General features: G+C 45.9%; 1 protein-coding gene across 1 annotated transcript; it reads right to left on the reverse strand.

Annotated features, from left to right (window-relative positions):
- Positions 1-584: 584 nt before the first annotated feature.
- On the reverse strand, positions 585-8795 carry Vhl (von Hippel-Lindau tumor suppressor). Its single transcript, XM_032905913.1, has 3 exons — positions 8409-8795; positions 5080-5202; positions 585-2915 (listed from the first exon to the last, which is right to left on the reverse strand). Exons 1-3 carry the CDS (start codon positions 8638-8640, stop codon positions 2719-2721), a joined length of 552 nt encoding a protein of 183 aa, XP_032761804.1. The 5' UTR covers positions 8641-8795; the 3' UTR covers positions 585-2718.
- Positions 8796-15147: the final 6352 nt, after the last annotated feature.

The following is a 15147-nucleotide window of genomic DNA, read 5'->3' on the forward strand; positions in this document are numbered from 1 at the left end:
AGCTGTGAGCCACCTGATTTGGGTGCTGAGGACCAAACTTGGATCTCCTAAAAGAAGAGCTCTTAACTGTTGAGCCATCTCTACAGTCAGTTGTTTCTTTTAGACAAGGTCTTTAACAGCTCAGGTTAGCCTGGAACTTACTGTGTAATAAAGGATGACCTCTCCCTCCTGACTCAAATGCCTCAAATGCTTGCAGAGTTCTGGAATCACAAGAGTGGGCCACCTAGCTAGGATTTCGTCACCAATTTCTTCAGTGTTTAAATGCTTTTACAGATACTTAATTTTTATAAGGAAAACAAAAGATATAGTAATTTTAAATTAGAAAAATCTAAGGCTGACAAGAGACTGTAAACTGAGACCTTGTTTCTGTTTCTTGTCCCACTCCCACAGCACTCAGCAGACATTTCTGCTCCCACAGGGAAAAGCCCAGTTAAAAAGTAACACAATGGGGGTGGGGGAGTGCCTCTCAGAGGGGAAGGGAAAGAACTCTGGAAGGAGGGACCAGGAGTGGGGGACAATTGAGATATAAATAAAATAATTAATTTAAAAAACTAATAAAAAAAAAGGTAGCACAACACACCAGCTTCCTTCACTTAGCACCGTTTATTGTACTAAAGGTCAGCTTTTTCAGAGAACTCAAAGGAGAGTACAAAGTCTGAGGAACACACTTACAGGATGTGCAAGGACAAGTGACTCATGTCCTAAGGCACAGAGAACAGTATTCAAACTCCCAGTTAAATAAGACAAATATTACATCTTTTAGAGACAGAGATAGGTTTAAAAAATAAAACCAATGTTGCAATAGCTCGGCACCTGCTGACTTCCCACACAGGCTCCACACTGGCCTGTGGCCCCTTCACTCACGGAATGCTGCAGACTAAGGAGAGACGCTGAGAGGGCGGCAGGAGTGTCAGTATAAGTTCAGTGATTTTGCTGATCTTAGAGCATCAGACTGCACTCAAGGAGCCCAGGACTGAGACAAATACTCCCAACAGTCACCCTCAAAGGGAGAGGCTAGCACACCGGTATTTAGACAGTGTGTGCAGTAACATGGAAAAGACAAGTTACTAAGTTAGATGAAGATTAGGCATACTTCAATCCCAGCACTGGAGAGGCAGAGGCAGACAGATCTCCGTTTGAGCCAGTAATCAGTTGTTTGGTCTACAAAGGGAGTTCCAGGACAGCCTGGGCTACACAGAGAAACTCTATCTTGATAAAACAAAAAGCAAAACAAACCAAAAACAAAACCAAAAACAAAAAAGAGGGGAAAACAAAACAATGAAGTTCAACGAAAAATCAGGGCACAAAACTGTATATACCTTATGATCTCGGCCAGGACAAGTGCTTTAACCAATTAAATGTGTCCTAGAGAGAACGCTGGGTTACAGGACTACATGCAGCTGAGAGGCAGCGCACAAGAGCCTTTCTGCACCCTCTCAGCTGACTGTCCTTTCTGGTGTGTGCCACACACAGTGCCCAAGCTTCTCTCGTTTGTCTCTGCTGAGGAATTAAAAACAAATAAAAAATTATGTTCTACAAAATGTTTGATAGAAGTAGTGAACATCAATATTTGAATATGTAAGAAAAGCTGTGACTGCCCACAAAGCTACTACTCATTGCAGACTGCTCTGGGACCCATGGTTTGGAGTGTGTGGCTGAGGGGAGCCTCACTCCCCTCTCCCATCGAAGCATAACTAGCGCTTGCCAATGCAGAGTGCGGAGCCCAGCTGGAATGCTAGGGGCTGACGGGAAGGAACAGAAACCCTGCTCCTGCCAGCAGCTTCCTCAGAGTCAGGACCTCTCAAAACCAGACCTAAACACAAGGACAGCTCGTCTCCGCTGTCTGGGGCAGTGAATATGGGAAGCCCACCCAGTCTAAGCAGCCAGACTGGGTGGGGAGACAGGGCTGACTCTAGCTCGAGGCCAGGCAGGGCTACTGTATGAGCCCATCTCAAAATGGGAAAAGCAAGAACAGAGCAGACTGTGGTGCACCCATGTGCTCCCAATGCTGAGACAGGGGCCACACTCCCAGAGGATCCGGAATTCAAGACCAGCATCGCCTCCGGAGTGACTGAGGCTGACCTGGGCTACACAAATCTCAAAAATAAAATAAAATAAACTAACAAAGTAGAAAGAAAGTGCTGAGACATGGAAACTCAGAGAAAGTTCTTTCTAAACAGAAGCTGCTAAGCTGTTCCTTTACGTGTACACTTAAGATTTCCTCAGACAGAGAGCCAGGCCCTCCCAATTCTCCCACTAAGTACCCAATGGTTTGTTCCTCCAACACTGACTGAAGACTCCACACACATTAGGCACTGGGCCTCTACAGGATGTCCATCCCAGCGTTAGGGCCTTCTCAGCCTTCCCCAAGTGAGCGGTGGGGCTCTGTTCATACGAGGCTGTATTCTTCAGATTAAAGGACACAGAGCAACTCCTGCGAATCGCTCACACTAACATCCTTACGCTGAACGTCCAGCCTTACCAGGAAGCAAAACTGAAAACAGCTTCTTCTGATGAATGCTCTAGAAAGGGCAGACTCGGTGGCACTTTGCAGGTTTAGTCTTAAACACTACAAAGCTCAGTGATGTTAGTTAACTTTCTTTTACATGATGGATATTTTATTCCAAGAATGAACCATTTTAAAACCGAAAGAAAGTGACCTGTCCTATGTGTAGATCAATTTCAGACCATCAAGGCTGAAGTTCAGGACCAGTAATCTCAGTGGACCCCTTCAGGCTCCTCTCCCGGGGCCTGACTCTCGAGGTGCTCTTGGGTCAGCCGCTGTATGTCTTTCCGCACATTTGGGTGGTCTTCCAAGTCTTCATAGAGCGACCTGACGATGTCCAGCCTCCTGTAGTTCTCAGGCTTGACCAGGCTCCGTACAACCTGAAGGCACCGCTCTTTCAGGGTATACACTGCAAAGGCAGGAAACCAAGTCCTCAGAGGCAGGCTCCGGTCACATGATGAGACAGACACCCCCAAGCAACAACAATTACGCTTACCTTGTGACTCTCACTGTAGGTAAAATAAGAAGTGGAGCACATGTGACACTGCCACTTCAGCAGGTCTCGCTGTGCTCACGCCTGGCTCATGAACGTGGCCTGGGGTTTTTTTCAAATAATCAAATGTGAAGTGGCCCCAGTAACTCTGAGTCTAAGCCTTAAGGAGGCCCAGCAATGTCAGTTTGGGAGAGAGTGTCACATGCCAAGAGATACCAAAGCACCGTGAGCCTGGGTGGAGAGTAACCACGGCTATTTGACTCACTGAGGGGCTAGGTATAGTGGCTCATACACGTAACCATGGCACTCAGGACACTGAGACAGGTCTCTCTAAATTCAAGATTAGCTTGGCTATATAAACAAGTTCCACACAAACCAGGGCAACAGTTAGACCTTGTCTCAAATAAAATAAATATAATAAATCAGGCACAATGGTACAAGCCTATAATCCTAGCACTTAGGAGACAAAGACAGAAAAAAGGTAGAAGTTTAGTCTAAACATTGAGGTCCAGTTCTGCCAGGGTTACAGAGCAAAATCTTTCTTAATAAACCAAAACAGACCAAACACAAACCTTTAATCCCAGCATTTAGGAGGCAGATGCAGGCAGATCTCTGTAAGTAAAAACCAGGACTGTTGCAGGTACATAATGAGGTGTTTTCTCAGGCTAAAAAAAAAGAGCTAGACGGGGGTGGGGGGACCTGAGAAGAGAGTTTAGTTGGTAAAGTGCTTACTGTGCAAGATTGAGGACCTGAGTGGATTCCTAAAAGCCACAGTAAAAGCCAGGAATGGTGGCAGTACATACTTAGAATCCCAGCATGGGGGGGCAGGACGAATCCCTGGGGTTCATTGGCCAGGCCTCCTAACCTAATCAGTGACAGACAATTAGAGCAATAGCACCCGAGGTTGACCTCTGGTCTTTATACCCAACAAGTATGATTTACCTACACAATCAAGAGATCTTGTGTGTGTGTGTGTGTGTGTGTGAGAGAGAGACAGAGAGAGAGAGAGAGAGAGAGAGAGAGAGAGAGAGAGAGAGAGAGAGAGAGAGAGAGCGCACCCCAGTGCCACATATCACCATGGTGGTATAATGCCTATAATTCTAGCAGGAAGGTTAGAGGTTCAGAGTCATCCTCAGCTATAGGTCAGCCTGGGAAACATAAGATCCTTCCTCTCCAAAAAGAAAAAAGAAAAGAAAAGCCAAAATAGTAATAAAACTAATAGTCACCAGGGAACTCAAAGGAAAATTTAAATTCTCAATTTTTTTTTCTTCTTTTTTTTTTTTTCGGAGCTGGGGACTGAACCCAGGGCCTTGCGCTTGCTAGGCAAGCGCTCTACCACTGAGCTAAATACCCAAACCCCTAAATCCTCAATTTTTCTTTGTTGATTATACACTATTTTTGTTTGGTTTTTGCCCTGAGACAGGTTCTCACTATGCAGCCCCGACTGTCCTGGAACTTGTTCTGTAGACCAGGCTGGCCTGGATCTGAGATCCGCCTGCCACTGCCTAGGATTAAAGGCGTGGCCACGATGCCCAGCCGAAGCATTTTTTTTACTTTCCATTTAGAGGGATGGTCTCAGAACTTGTGATCCACTCCCCGCCTGAGTAGCTGGGATCACAGGGCTGAGCAGCCAGGCTAGCTTCATGCTGTCCTACTGTACTTTGTTCTGGGACCAGGCCCAGCTTTATGCTGTCCTACTGTGCTTTGTTCTGGGATCCCAGGGCACCAGTCTGTAACAAGACCAGAGGTCACAATGCTACAGGAGATGCCTTGGCTTAGCCAACATCTTAGGAGGGAAACCAAAGTGCTTTTGAGACACATCTTTGTTCAACACAGGACAGAGAAATAAATACTTCTATTTCATCTATGGTAACACTTATTACAATGTGCACCCCTATCTTTTTCAAATGCTGGGCCAGTGTGTTAACGTAAGCCTACAATCCCAGCACTCAAAAAGCCGAGGCAGGAATAGTTTTCTAAGTTCAAGGCCAGTGTGGGCTATGTAGCTCCAGGGTAACCTAGGTTAGAAAGCAAGGTCTTATTTCATAAGAAAAATAAAAATGTAAGATTGACTATCAACCTGGCAATGTGATGTTGGCAAAAATAGGCTGTCCATCAACATTGAGGGATGGCACAAACAGTTCCGTTTGGTTAACCAGAAGTCCATCATGGGTCCCCGCATCCCTGAAGAGCCAAAGGTGACCTGTCAATGCAAACAGACGATGGTAAGAAGCCACGTGGGACTGGGTATGGCACTTGTTTACCCCAAGCCACATGAAACATTTGCCTCTCACTCTGCTTACTGAGCAAGGCAACAGCAGTCCTCGGGAAGGAACCCTTACTCATGAGAAGGCACCTGGGATCTGCGACTATGGAGGAAAAGTGCATCTAGGTCTAGGGAGGGCTGTCGATCTCACTGCACACTTCGATGTGAAAGGTGCCTATGTGGTTATGGATAGGCCACAGGAGGACTTTGGGTAAGAACAGGTAAACGAATGCATAGTGAGATAAGTGGATGAGAGCTTGGCTCTGGGAGGGAAGGGGTTGAGTGAGAAGGGCAGGAAGGATCCTTGTGGGGTGACAGAAAAGTTCTCATGGCTAACTTCACTAGGTGTTGCTGCAACTGCCAAACATTCTCCAGCAGAGATCTCTGCATCTTCAAGCATACATTATATCTCCATTTTAAAAATGGGGCAGACAGTACTAACCAAGGAGGCAAACCTCAGAGATGAGAATGTTTCAGAGTAAAACTACCTTAAAATACGGCAATCTTTCATGGGACACAAACCTACTTGAAGACTTAGTAGATGTTTTGAACTTTACTTGAATTCTCAGTGGGTATTTTGTTATGTGGGGGATTTAACCCCAGGCCTCCTACCTGCCAGTAAGTGCTATAGTTCTATGAGCCCAGCTCAAAACTGATACAAACCTTTTTAGGACAGGGATCTCATGTAGCTCAAGCTGGTCTCAATCTTACTGCCGCAGCCTCATTAACACTGGAATTACAGGCATTCTGCACCGTGCCTGCCTTCTTTTTATAAGACAAGTACTGAAATACTGCACAATGACAGAGTGCTTGCCTAGCATGAGTGAGGTCCTAAGTTCAATCCCCAGCAGTTGCCAACCACCCCCACTCCTACCCCCCAATTTTTTTTTTTTAATAAATCAGGCACAGACAAATCTTGGAGACTACAAAATTAACACAAGTCTCTATGTAAAATAAGTAACTACAGAAATTTTGATTCCTGTTCAGTTCTTCATCACCAAACACTATAAAAGTTTGGTGTGAAAACAGACTGCAGCCAGGTGGTGGTGGGGAAGCCTTTTATCCCAGTACTGAGGAGACAGAGGCAGACAGATCTGTTTAAAGCCAGGCTGGTCTACAGAGTGAGTTACAGGGCAGTCAGGGCTGCACAGAGAAACCCCATCTCTAAAAAATGAAACAAAACAAAAGCAAAGGCAAAAACAAAAACAAAAACAAAAAGACTGATAGCTACATGCTAGGCCCCTTTTCCAACAAACAGACAGGCAGGGGCTAAAGACACGATGGCTCAGCGGTTAAAATCTTGCAGAGGACCCAGGTCTAGTTCCCAGCACCCCCGTGGCATCTAACAAACATTTGTAACTAGTTTCCAGGGATCAGAGCCTCTTGCTTGGCCTCCATGCGAACTTCACATGCATGATACAGATTCATCCTCAAGCAAACACACATACGCATAGGGAAAACCGTCACTAGCACTGAAAAACAAACGCTACGTCTTCAAATGTAAGTACATCCTTTTCTCCTTGCTATATCAAAAAAAAAAATTTTTTTTTTGAGAAGCATCAGTTTATTTAATCTTATTGTTTTCATTAAGTCCAGGTATCATGTAGCCCGGACTGGCTTGCACTCCTGGTCCGCCTGCCTCCACCTGTTCTCCAAGTTACTACAGGTTTGTAGCACCACGCCTGGCCTGGCGCACGAACTCATTAAATGGGCCACCATCAGGAGAAAAGTTCTACCAAGGTCCTCCCCGGATGGTTCCATTGTCAGCAGGATGCGAAGGAAGCATGGTGGCACCCAGGCAGACTCGGTACTGGAGAAGTAACCTCTAGTTTCTCTACATCCAGATCCAAGGGTGTGGGCAGAGAGATTCTGAATTTGCTTTTGGCTTCTGAAACCTTAAAGCCCATCCCTAGTGGCGTTTCCTCCAACAAGGTCACACCCATCAATCCTTCACCACTTTCAAGCTAATCCTTAGGACTCCTCCCTAAGTGTTCAAATATATGGGCCTATGGGAGTAATTCCTATTCAAACTGCCAAAATTATGTTTTCTTTTCCCAAGCAAGAGCAGCCATTTAGTACATCGGATCCGTGGAGCGGGAGTTACATGAAACTTGCCAGCTGCCTGATCTGGGCGCTGAGAACCTAACTCTGCAAGGGCAGTGTGAGCTGGCCTTGGTGACAAAGGCCTTTGCTTTAATCCCAGTTCTCAGGGGACAGAGGAAGTTGGATCTCAGTGAGAGGCCAGCATGATCTACAAACTCCCCCGTCACTCAGCTGTCTTTGTTTGTTTCAGACACAATCTTGGTGCATAGCCCAGGCTGGCCTCAAACTCACTGAAATCCTCTTGTCTTGGCCTCCTGAGTCCTGGGCTACCCACACCCACATCTGGGTACATTTTTCAATATATAAATGAGGCAGTGTCAAACAGCTCCATTCTCTAGGGCCAAAAACACCTTTTGAACTTTTCCACTCACTGTTTGGCAGCAAACAAAAAAAGCCTGGAGCAGTCATCTTGCCTCAGTTTCTTGAGTCCTGGGATTTTACACTTGAAAGCAGTCTCACTTGCTTTCCATAGCCATCCAGGCAGGACAGAACTTTTTTCCACTGATTCTGGAACTGATTTCCAGAATCAGTGGAAAAAAGTACACATGGTCAGGTTTGGTACAAACCTGAAATCAGTGATGGCGGGCAGGAAGATCACTAGTTCAACCCGATATTCCATACTCAACTTGTTTTCGGTCAAGAGGCCAATCGGTAAAGGCGGTCCCCCAGCTACAACTGTTAATTCCCTCGGCTGACTCTTACTCTACTCCCGTTTTCCTAGGAGGCGTGCTCTTTACCTAAACGCACCCAGACTCTGCCCATGCTTTCGCAAACCTCTGAGCCCGGTGCCTATCGCAGCAATTATGACACAGGCTGGTTCTCGTCTGTTCAAGCATCTGTCTGTATCTCTCCAAGTTGTCAGCACGAAGTCAGGTTCGCATGCTGAACCTGACAGAGAACTAGGTACACTGCATCCGAAAGCACTGGTAGGGGCCGGGCGTTCCTAGGGGTAGATGCAGTGAGTAGGGACCTGGTGCTCGGGGTTGGAGAGAAGGCGCCGGGCCTGTTACAGCACCTGCGGCCTAGCGCGCGTCTCGTACCTCGGTAGCTGTGGATGCGGCGGCCGGTGCCCGGTGGTAAGGTCGGGTAGGGCTGAGGCTCACCATCAAAGTTGAGCCACAAAGGCAGCACGACGCGCGGGCTGCGGTTGCAGAAGATGACCTGAGAGGGTTCGCGTGAGTTCACAGAGCGTAAAACCGGCCGCGGCCGCCCAGCCTCTTCAGAGCCCGGCATCCTTTCTGCCTCCTCTGGACTAGCTGCCTTCCGGGGCATTATTGGAACCGGACGCCTCCGGATTCGCAAGCTGGACGTGGGCGGCGCGAGCGTGCGGGTTTACGCGCTCCGGGCAGGTCTGCCAGCAAATAGAAGTACTCCGTCCGGCTTTAACGCGGAAATGGCCGCCTAGAGCCCTCAAGTTGGGGGGCGGGGCGGCACAGAGCCAGGGTCCCGGGTGGTGGGCGGGACCATGGAGGGGCGGGGCCTCGGCGGAGGCCTGCGTTATCTCTATAATTTCCGCCTCCTAGATTTGGGTTTCTGTTTGTTTCCTTTCCTTTTCTTGTTTTCTTCCCTTCCCCCCTTCCCCCAAGAGAGAGTTTCTTTGTGTAGTTCTGGCTGTCCTGGAGTTCGGTCTCTAGACCAAACTGGCGACGAACTCTGACGGAGATCTGCCTGCCTCTGCCTCCGGAGTACTGGGATTAAAGGTGTGAGTCTCCATGCCAGGCTCGCTTGGTTTTCTTAAAGATAGGGTCTCACTTTGTAGCCGTATATAACTCACTATGTATACCGCTTGTCTTAAACTCAAAGATCTCCCTGCTTCAGACTCCCGAGAACAGGGTTAAAAGCAGTTGGTTTTTGTTTTGTTTTGTTTTGTTTTTTGATAACAGGGTTTCCAACTATGTAGCCCTGGCTGGTCTGGAATTCGGTGTACAGACCAAACCAGCTTCAAACTCTGAGTGATCGATCCTCCTACCCCTGCCTCCAGAGTGCTGGAATGACCTCACCATATGTTTTTTGATTTACTTAAATTTTATTTCTTCTCTTAAGATCGCCACAGGTTTCCCATATTTCCCCTTCTACCTATGCTTTTTGTTTTTTTTGAGACAGGGTTTCTCTGTGTAGTCCCAGCTCTCCTGGAACTCACTCTGTAGCACAGTCTGACCATGAATCGCCTGCCTTTGCCTCCCAAGGGCTGCCCGGCCCACTTATACTATTATTCAAAGTTTTCCCCACTGATGAATTGAGTTCGTCTCTATTTTTAACTACAGATTTTAAAAATGTCTAGCAGAGTACAAAAGTAAAACTTCCCCTCGTTTTCCATCTATATTCCCAGAATACGGTATTACCAGTTTTTGTTTCCTTTCAAAAGTTTTTATGCATGTGGATAGAATTTTAAAATATATTTCTTCTCTTTTAAATATTTAGTTTATGTATATGAGTACACTGTTGCTGTCTTCAGACACACCAGAAGAAGGTGTTGGATTCCATTACAGATGGTTGTGAGCCACCATGTGGTTGCTGGGATTTGAACTCAGGACCTCTGGAAGAGCAGTCGGTACTCTTAACCACGGAGCCATCTCTCCAGCCCCTATCCTTTTCTTTTTAGATACAGACTAATTGCATAGCTCCCATTGCCTTAGAGTTCAATATATAGCCCAGGCTGGCCTCAAATACTGGCACCCCTCCTGCCTCTGTCTCCCAAGTACTGGCATTCTAGGTATGTGCTACCATGACTGTTCTAAGAATACAGCTACCATCAGGTGACATTTGCTGCCATTTTCATAGACATCCCTGGCAGAAGTAGCTTTAGATGAGCTTTTAAAAAAAATGTGCAAAAAAAACCCAAAAAACAAAAAACCCAGGGGTTGGGGATTTAGCTCAGTGGTAGAGCGCTTGCCTAGCAAGCACAAGGCCCTGGGTTTGGTCCCCAGCTCTGAAAAAAACAAAAAAAAAAAAAACAAACAAAAAACAAAAAAAATGTGTGGGTGTGCATGCACTGAGCTCATCCAGGTGCTGGTGAACAATGGAAGAGAAAGTTGGATTTCCTGGAGCTGCAATCACAGGCAGCTGGGAGCTGCCTGTAGGGACTGGGAATAGAGCCAGGGTCATCTGTAAGAGCAACCAGTGCTCTTAACCACTGAGTCAGCTCTCCAGAGCTACCACATTCTCTTGAATTTTAGTTCCCTATTTTTCAGGTAGGTTCTTTATTTTCAGTGTTGAAAACCCAGAGCTTTACCTATGACACGGAAGCCACCTCTGAGCTGTACTGCCTAGACCAAATTTAGCATTTTATTGTTTATTATATTTAGCACAAATCTACTGAATGTGCCAATGTTGTAAAACCAGTCTCTGCTTTCAGAATGCTGAAAGGCTAGTGTGGAAGCACAAGACAAACAAATCTTTTTAAAAATGTGGAGGACCAGCCAGATGGCTCAGTGGGTTAAGGTGCTTCCCATAAAACTTTCCCTGAGGGGTTGGGGATTTAACTCAGTGGTAGAGCACTTGCCTATCGCAAGGCCCTGGGTTCAGTCCTCAGCTCCGAAGGAAAAAAAAAAAAAAAAAACTTTCCCTAAGAGTGATCTCTGGCACCCACTGAACTGACTCTGGAAAGTTGCCTTCTGACCTCCACAGATGCACTACAGCATGCACACCTTTTAGAGGGCATGTGGTCCTCATGCTAACAGATAAACTTAGGAGAAACCAGGAATGTTAATCATGCATGGTCTCCTCAAAGAAAGAAATACCTGCCTTCCACCCAGAAAGCTGAGAGGTGTTAATGACCTAGTGACCTTTCCAATCTGTAGAGCCAGACCTCACCTAAATGTTTATCCCAAACTCTCCATCCTTGGACCTTTGTCTTTAGCTTTCTTGGTTAATGGAGCCCATCTTTATGGAAGATGGTACATGTACTTTATAGTCTGCTGACCTCTATGCCTTCAACTTTAAAACCTACCTTCATGGTCACATGTGCTTGTGCACCAGGGATTATATTACATCAGGAAGCTTTTCCCAAAATTATACTGTGTTTAAATACATTTAAATATGGTGTCAGACTCTCTAGAAGTCTGAACGAGTACTAAGTCAGGCTGAATTGAGCTTACCTCTCACGGCTCCTTTTCCTGCCTGCCGGGACTCTTCCAGGGACACCCACAACTCTTTTAAGTTTTTAAAGCTTTCCTCACCACTCACGCTAGAAAATAGGAAAAGGCAGCATTACTTTTCTTTAGGAATCACTCTCATTTACTGAGATAAGACATTTTATTTTTCAATTAACTCAGTCAAGGCTGGGCAGAGTGGTGCATGCCTTTAATCCTAGCACTTAGGAGGTAGAGGCAGGTAGACCTTTTTCTAAGTTTGAGGCCAGCCTGCTCTACATAGCATGCTCTGGGTCAGCCAGAACTATAGTGTGATCCTGCCTCAAACAAAACGAGAGAGAGAGAGAGAGAGAGAGAGAGAGAGAGAGAGAGAGAGAGAGAGAGAGAGAGAGAACGAGAACTTTATCCAATTTCCTACACACAGTAAAGAGGTTACCTGAAGAAGCAGTGGATACCTCAAAGCACCACATAAGATGAGGAAGTTACCAATGTAAGAGGCCAGATTCATTAGTTTTCTACAACCAATGTTACCAACTGCTCTTTGCAACCAGGACCTTCTGATAAAGCAACATGGTATTAACTGACTTAGCATTACCATCAATAAATAAACACACTATCATCTAAGGTAAAGCATTGAGCATTCATGCTTGTTTTTTTTTGTTTGTTTGTTTTTGTTTTTCTTTTTTTCGGAGCTGGGGACCAAACCCAGGGCCTTGCGCTTCAGGGCTTTGCGCTTGCTAGGCAAGCGCTCTACCACTGAGCTAAATCCCCAACCCCACATTCATGCTTGTAAAGACCATCGTTGTGCCCTCTTACTGTCTTGTGGTACAGTCCCCATGCACAGCAGGAACCACTGACTATTAAGCCACCACCAGAGTACCAGGTAACTAACACAGCTTTAGAAGTGCTCCTTTACCCAGGAGGAAACACAGATAATGACTTGAGTGTCTGCTAAAGGCATGCTACACTTGAGTTTAGTAACTAGAACTTAGCCCATGAGAACATCAAGTGTCTCCACTGTAAGATTCTATTTTTAGATGAAAACACTGGTTCAGTATCCCTTAGGCAAAATGCCAGTAATCAATAGGACCCAGGTTTAAACATTTCATGTACCTTAACAACAGCCTGAAGCTATTTACAGTATTTGTGTATGTGTGTGCAGACCAGAAGTAGACCTTGGTTATCTTCCTCTCATTCTATACCTTGTCTTTTACGGTCTCTCACTGTGCCTGGAGTTGTGATTCAGCTAAACTGACAGGCAGGAAAGCCCCAGGGATTCTCCCATCTGTACCTCCTCAGCACTGGGAACAAAGAACTGCACCTTATCTAGGTTTTATGTGGGGGTTGGGGTTCTGACTCAGGTCTGTTTGGATAGCAACTATTTTACCAGTGAATCTATCTTCCCAGCTTCTTTATACAGATTTTTAGGCTGCCTGTTTTTTGTTTTTTTTTTTGTTTTGTTTTTTTTCTTTTTTCTTTTTTTCGGAGCTGGGGACCGAACCGAGGGCCTTGCGCTTGGTAGGCAAGCACTCTACCACTGAGCTAAATCCCCAACCCCTAGACTGCCTGTTTTGACTGCAACTTACCATGTCCCTTCCCTTTGAACTCCAAAGAACTAGAGTTCCTCCAAGAACTCTCGGGCTGGGGAAAGGATGGGTTCCCGGTCTCAGCCAGCAAGGGGGCTTGTCTCCTGGGGATATCACAACATTCTGACTTGCAGGAGATCAAAGCCAAGACAGTGACCAGCAGGAATCAGATCTTAAGTCCGTTGTCTCAGCCTGTGGATCAAGACCCTTGGGGTTGAACAACCAGTGTCATATATCAGATATCCTGCATCTCTGCAGATACTACTCATTAACAGTTGCAAAATTTCACATATCGAGTAGCAACAAAAATAACTTTATGGTTGGGGGTCATCACAACATGAGCTATATCAAAGGGTCACAGAATTAGGAAGGTTGAGAACCACTGCTTTAATTGGAACAGTTATGTGTACCTTTTCCCCCCTTCTTTTCATATCAAAGTATCAGAGCCACGGTTTTGCACTCATCAGCCTGGGACCTAGTTCCTTATAGGTCGGAATCTAGAACAGTCATTCTTCTTTGGAAACCTTTTCCTGTGAGGCCCTGGATGTCTTGAAAGTCAATGTAGATCAAGTGGCCTCAGAGATCTTCAAACCTCTGCCTCCCGGCGGCTGGAACTAAATATATACCTCTTGACTGTTTAAACCTAAACGTCATGTAAGAATCCCAAAGATGATGGGCAGGTGTATCACAGGAACTTCCTCCTCCCCTGTGTGGTCACACCGAGGAGGCCTTTTCTACTTTTCACCATTACTTAACTGGCTTACTGAGGACAGGTAACAACTAGTTTGTTAAGGCTACCAGGGCCCAAGACTAACCATAACAGCTCAGGTAACAACCATACAAGTCAGGTGTGAAAAGGTTCACCAGTGCTGTCACTACTTAGAAAGCTTTGGATTTTGGAAAATGTTGGATCAAAGAGACTCGGGCTGTACTACTTAAAATGCCCAAGGTCGGGGTTGGGGATTTAGCTCAGTGGTAGAGCGCTTGCCTAGCAAACGCAAGGCCTTGGGTTCGGTCCCCAGCTCCGGAAAAAAAAGAAAAAAAAAAATGCCCAAGGTCTAAGCAGGTTTTCTGCAAACACAGCTTGAACCCTCCTAGTCTGGTTCATCAGTGTCCATGGCAACACACCTTCCTCAAAGCACCCAGCTGAGTTAATCCAGGGAAGGGAACTCAGGTACTTTGTAGGTTACTTGTGTGGTGATTTGAATATGCTTGACCCATAGGAAGTGGCACTATTAGGAGGCATAGCCTTTTAGAGGAAGTATATCACTGTGGTCTTTGTGGTCTCATATAGTTCAAGTTTGGCCAATGTGATGACACCCTCCTTCTGGCTGCCTGTAATAGACAGTCTCTTCCTGGCTGCCTTCAAATCATGACAGAGGACTCTTGGCTCCTCCACCATCATGTCTGCCTGCAGGCTGCCACACTTTCTGTACTGATGATAATGCCAGCTCCAATGGAACATTTGCCTTTAAAGAGCTGCCTTAGTCATGGTGTCTCTTCACAGCAACAAAACCCTAAGACAATATACTCTGAAAATGATCCGAATAATTCAGGATAACTCTGGTGTGAAGACACAAGCCAGGAAGTCTGAGAAAGGGCAGTACTGAATGTACTTGTCTGGAAGAACAATGGGGAATGTTAACCCGAGCTAGACTCTGAATGTGAAATAGGGCTTGGATAGAGAGGTATCAGTGTGCACAGAGTAATGAACTCTGCCCTACTCAAGGGGAAGATCTCTGTAAGGAAAAGCCTTGAGCAGTGAGTTGGCTTAAGTTTATAGGAAACATCGGAAGTCCTCGATTCTTGTTTAAATGGCAGTATTTGTTTGAGAAAATTGGTTTTTACATTTTGTACACGGTACACTCATGCACAGGAACACCACAGCATGCACGTCGAGATCAGAGGACAACCTCCAAGAATGGGTTTTCTGCTGCCATGTTGGTCCAAGAGACAGAACTCAGGGCTCCCAAGTTTGGAGGAAAGCACCCTACATGTTAGACCATCTCACAAACCTCAGTATTTATTTTTTTTTTTTTTTTTTTTTTTTCCGGAGCTGGGGACCGAACCCAGGGCCTTGCGCTTCCTAGGTAAGCCCTCTA

Source organism: Rattus rattus, chromosome 6 (assembly GCF_011064425.1).
Source record: "Rattus rattus isolate New Zealand chromosome 6, Rrattus_CSIRO_v1, whole genome shotgun sequence".
In the NCBI taxonomy this organism is placed as follows: Eukaryota; Metazoa; Chordata; class Mammalia; order Rodentia; family Muridae; genus Rattus; species Rattus rattus.

Coding starts and splice junctions, on each gene's coding strand:
- Vhl (XM_032905913.1), bottom strand. CDS start 8,640: ATGCCCCGGAAGGCAGCTAGTCCAGAGGAGGCAGAAAGGATGCCGGGC. Junction 5,203..8,408: donor CCGCATCCACAGCTACCGAG/GTACGAGACGCG, acceptor TTGCATTGACAG/GTCACCTTTGGCTCTTCAGG. Junction 2,916..5,079: donor TGCCAACATCACATTGCCAG/GTTGATAGTCAA, acceptor CTGCCTTTGCAG/TGTATACCCTGAAAGAGCGG.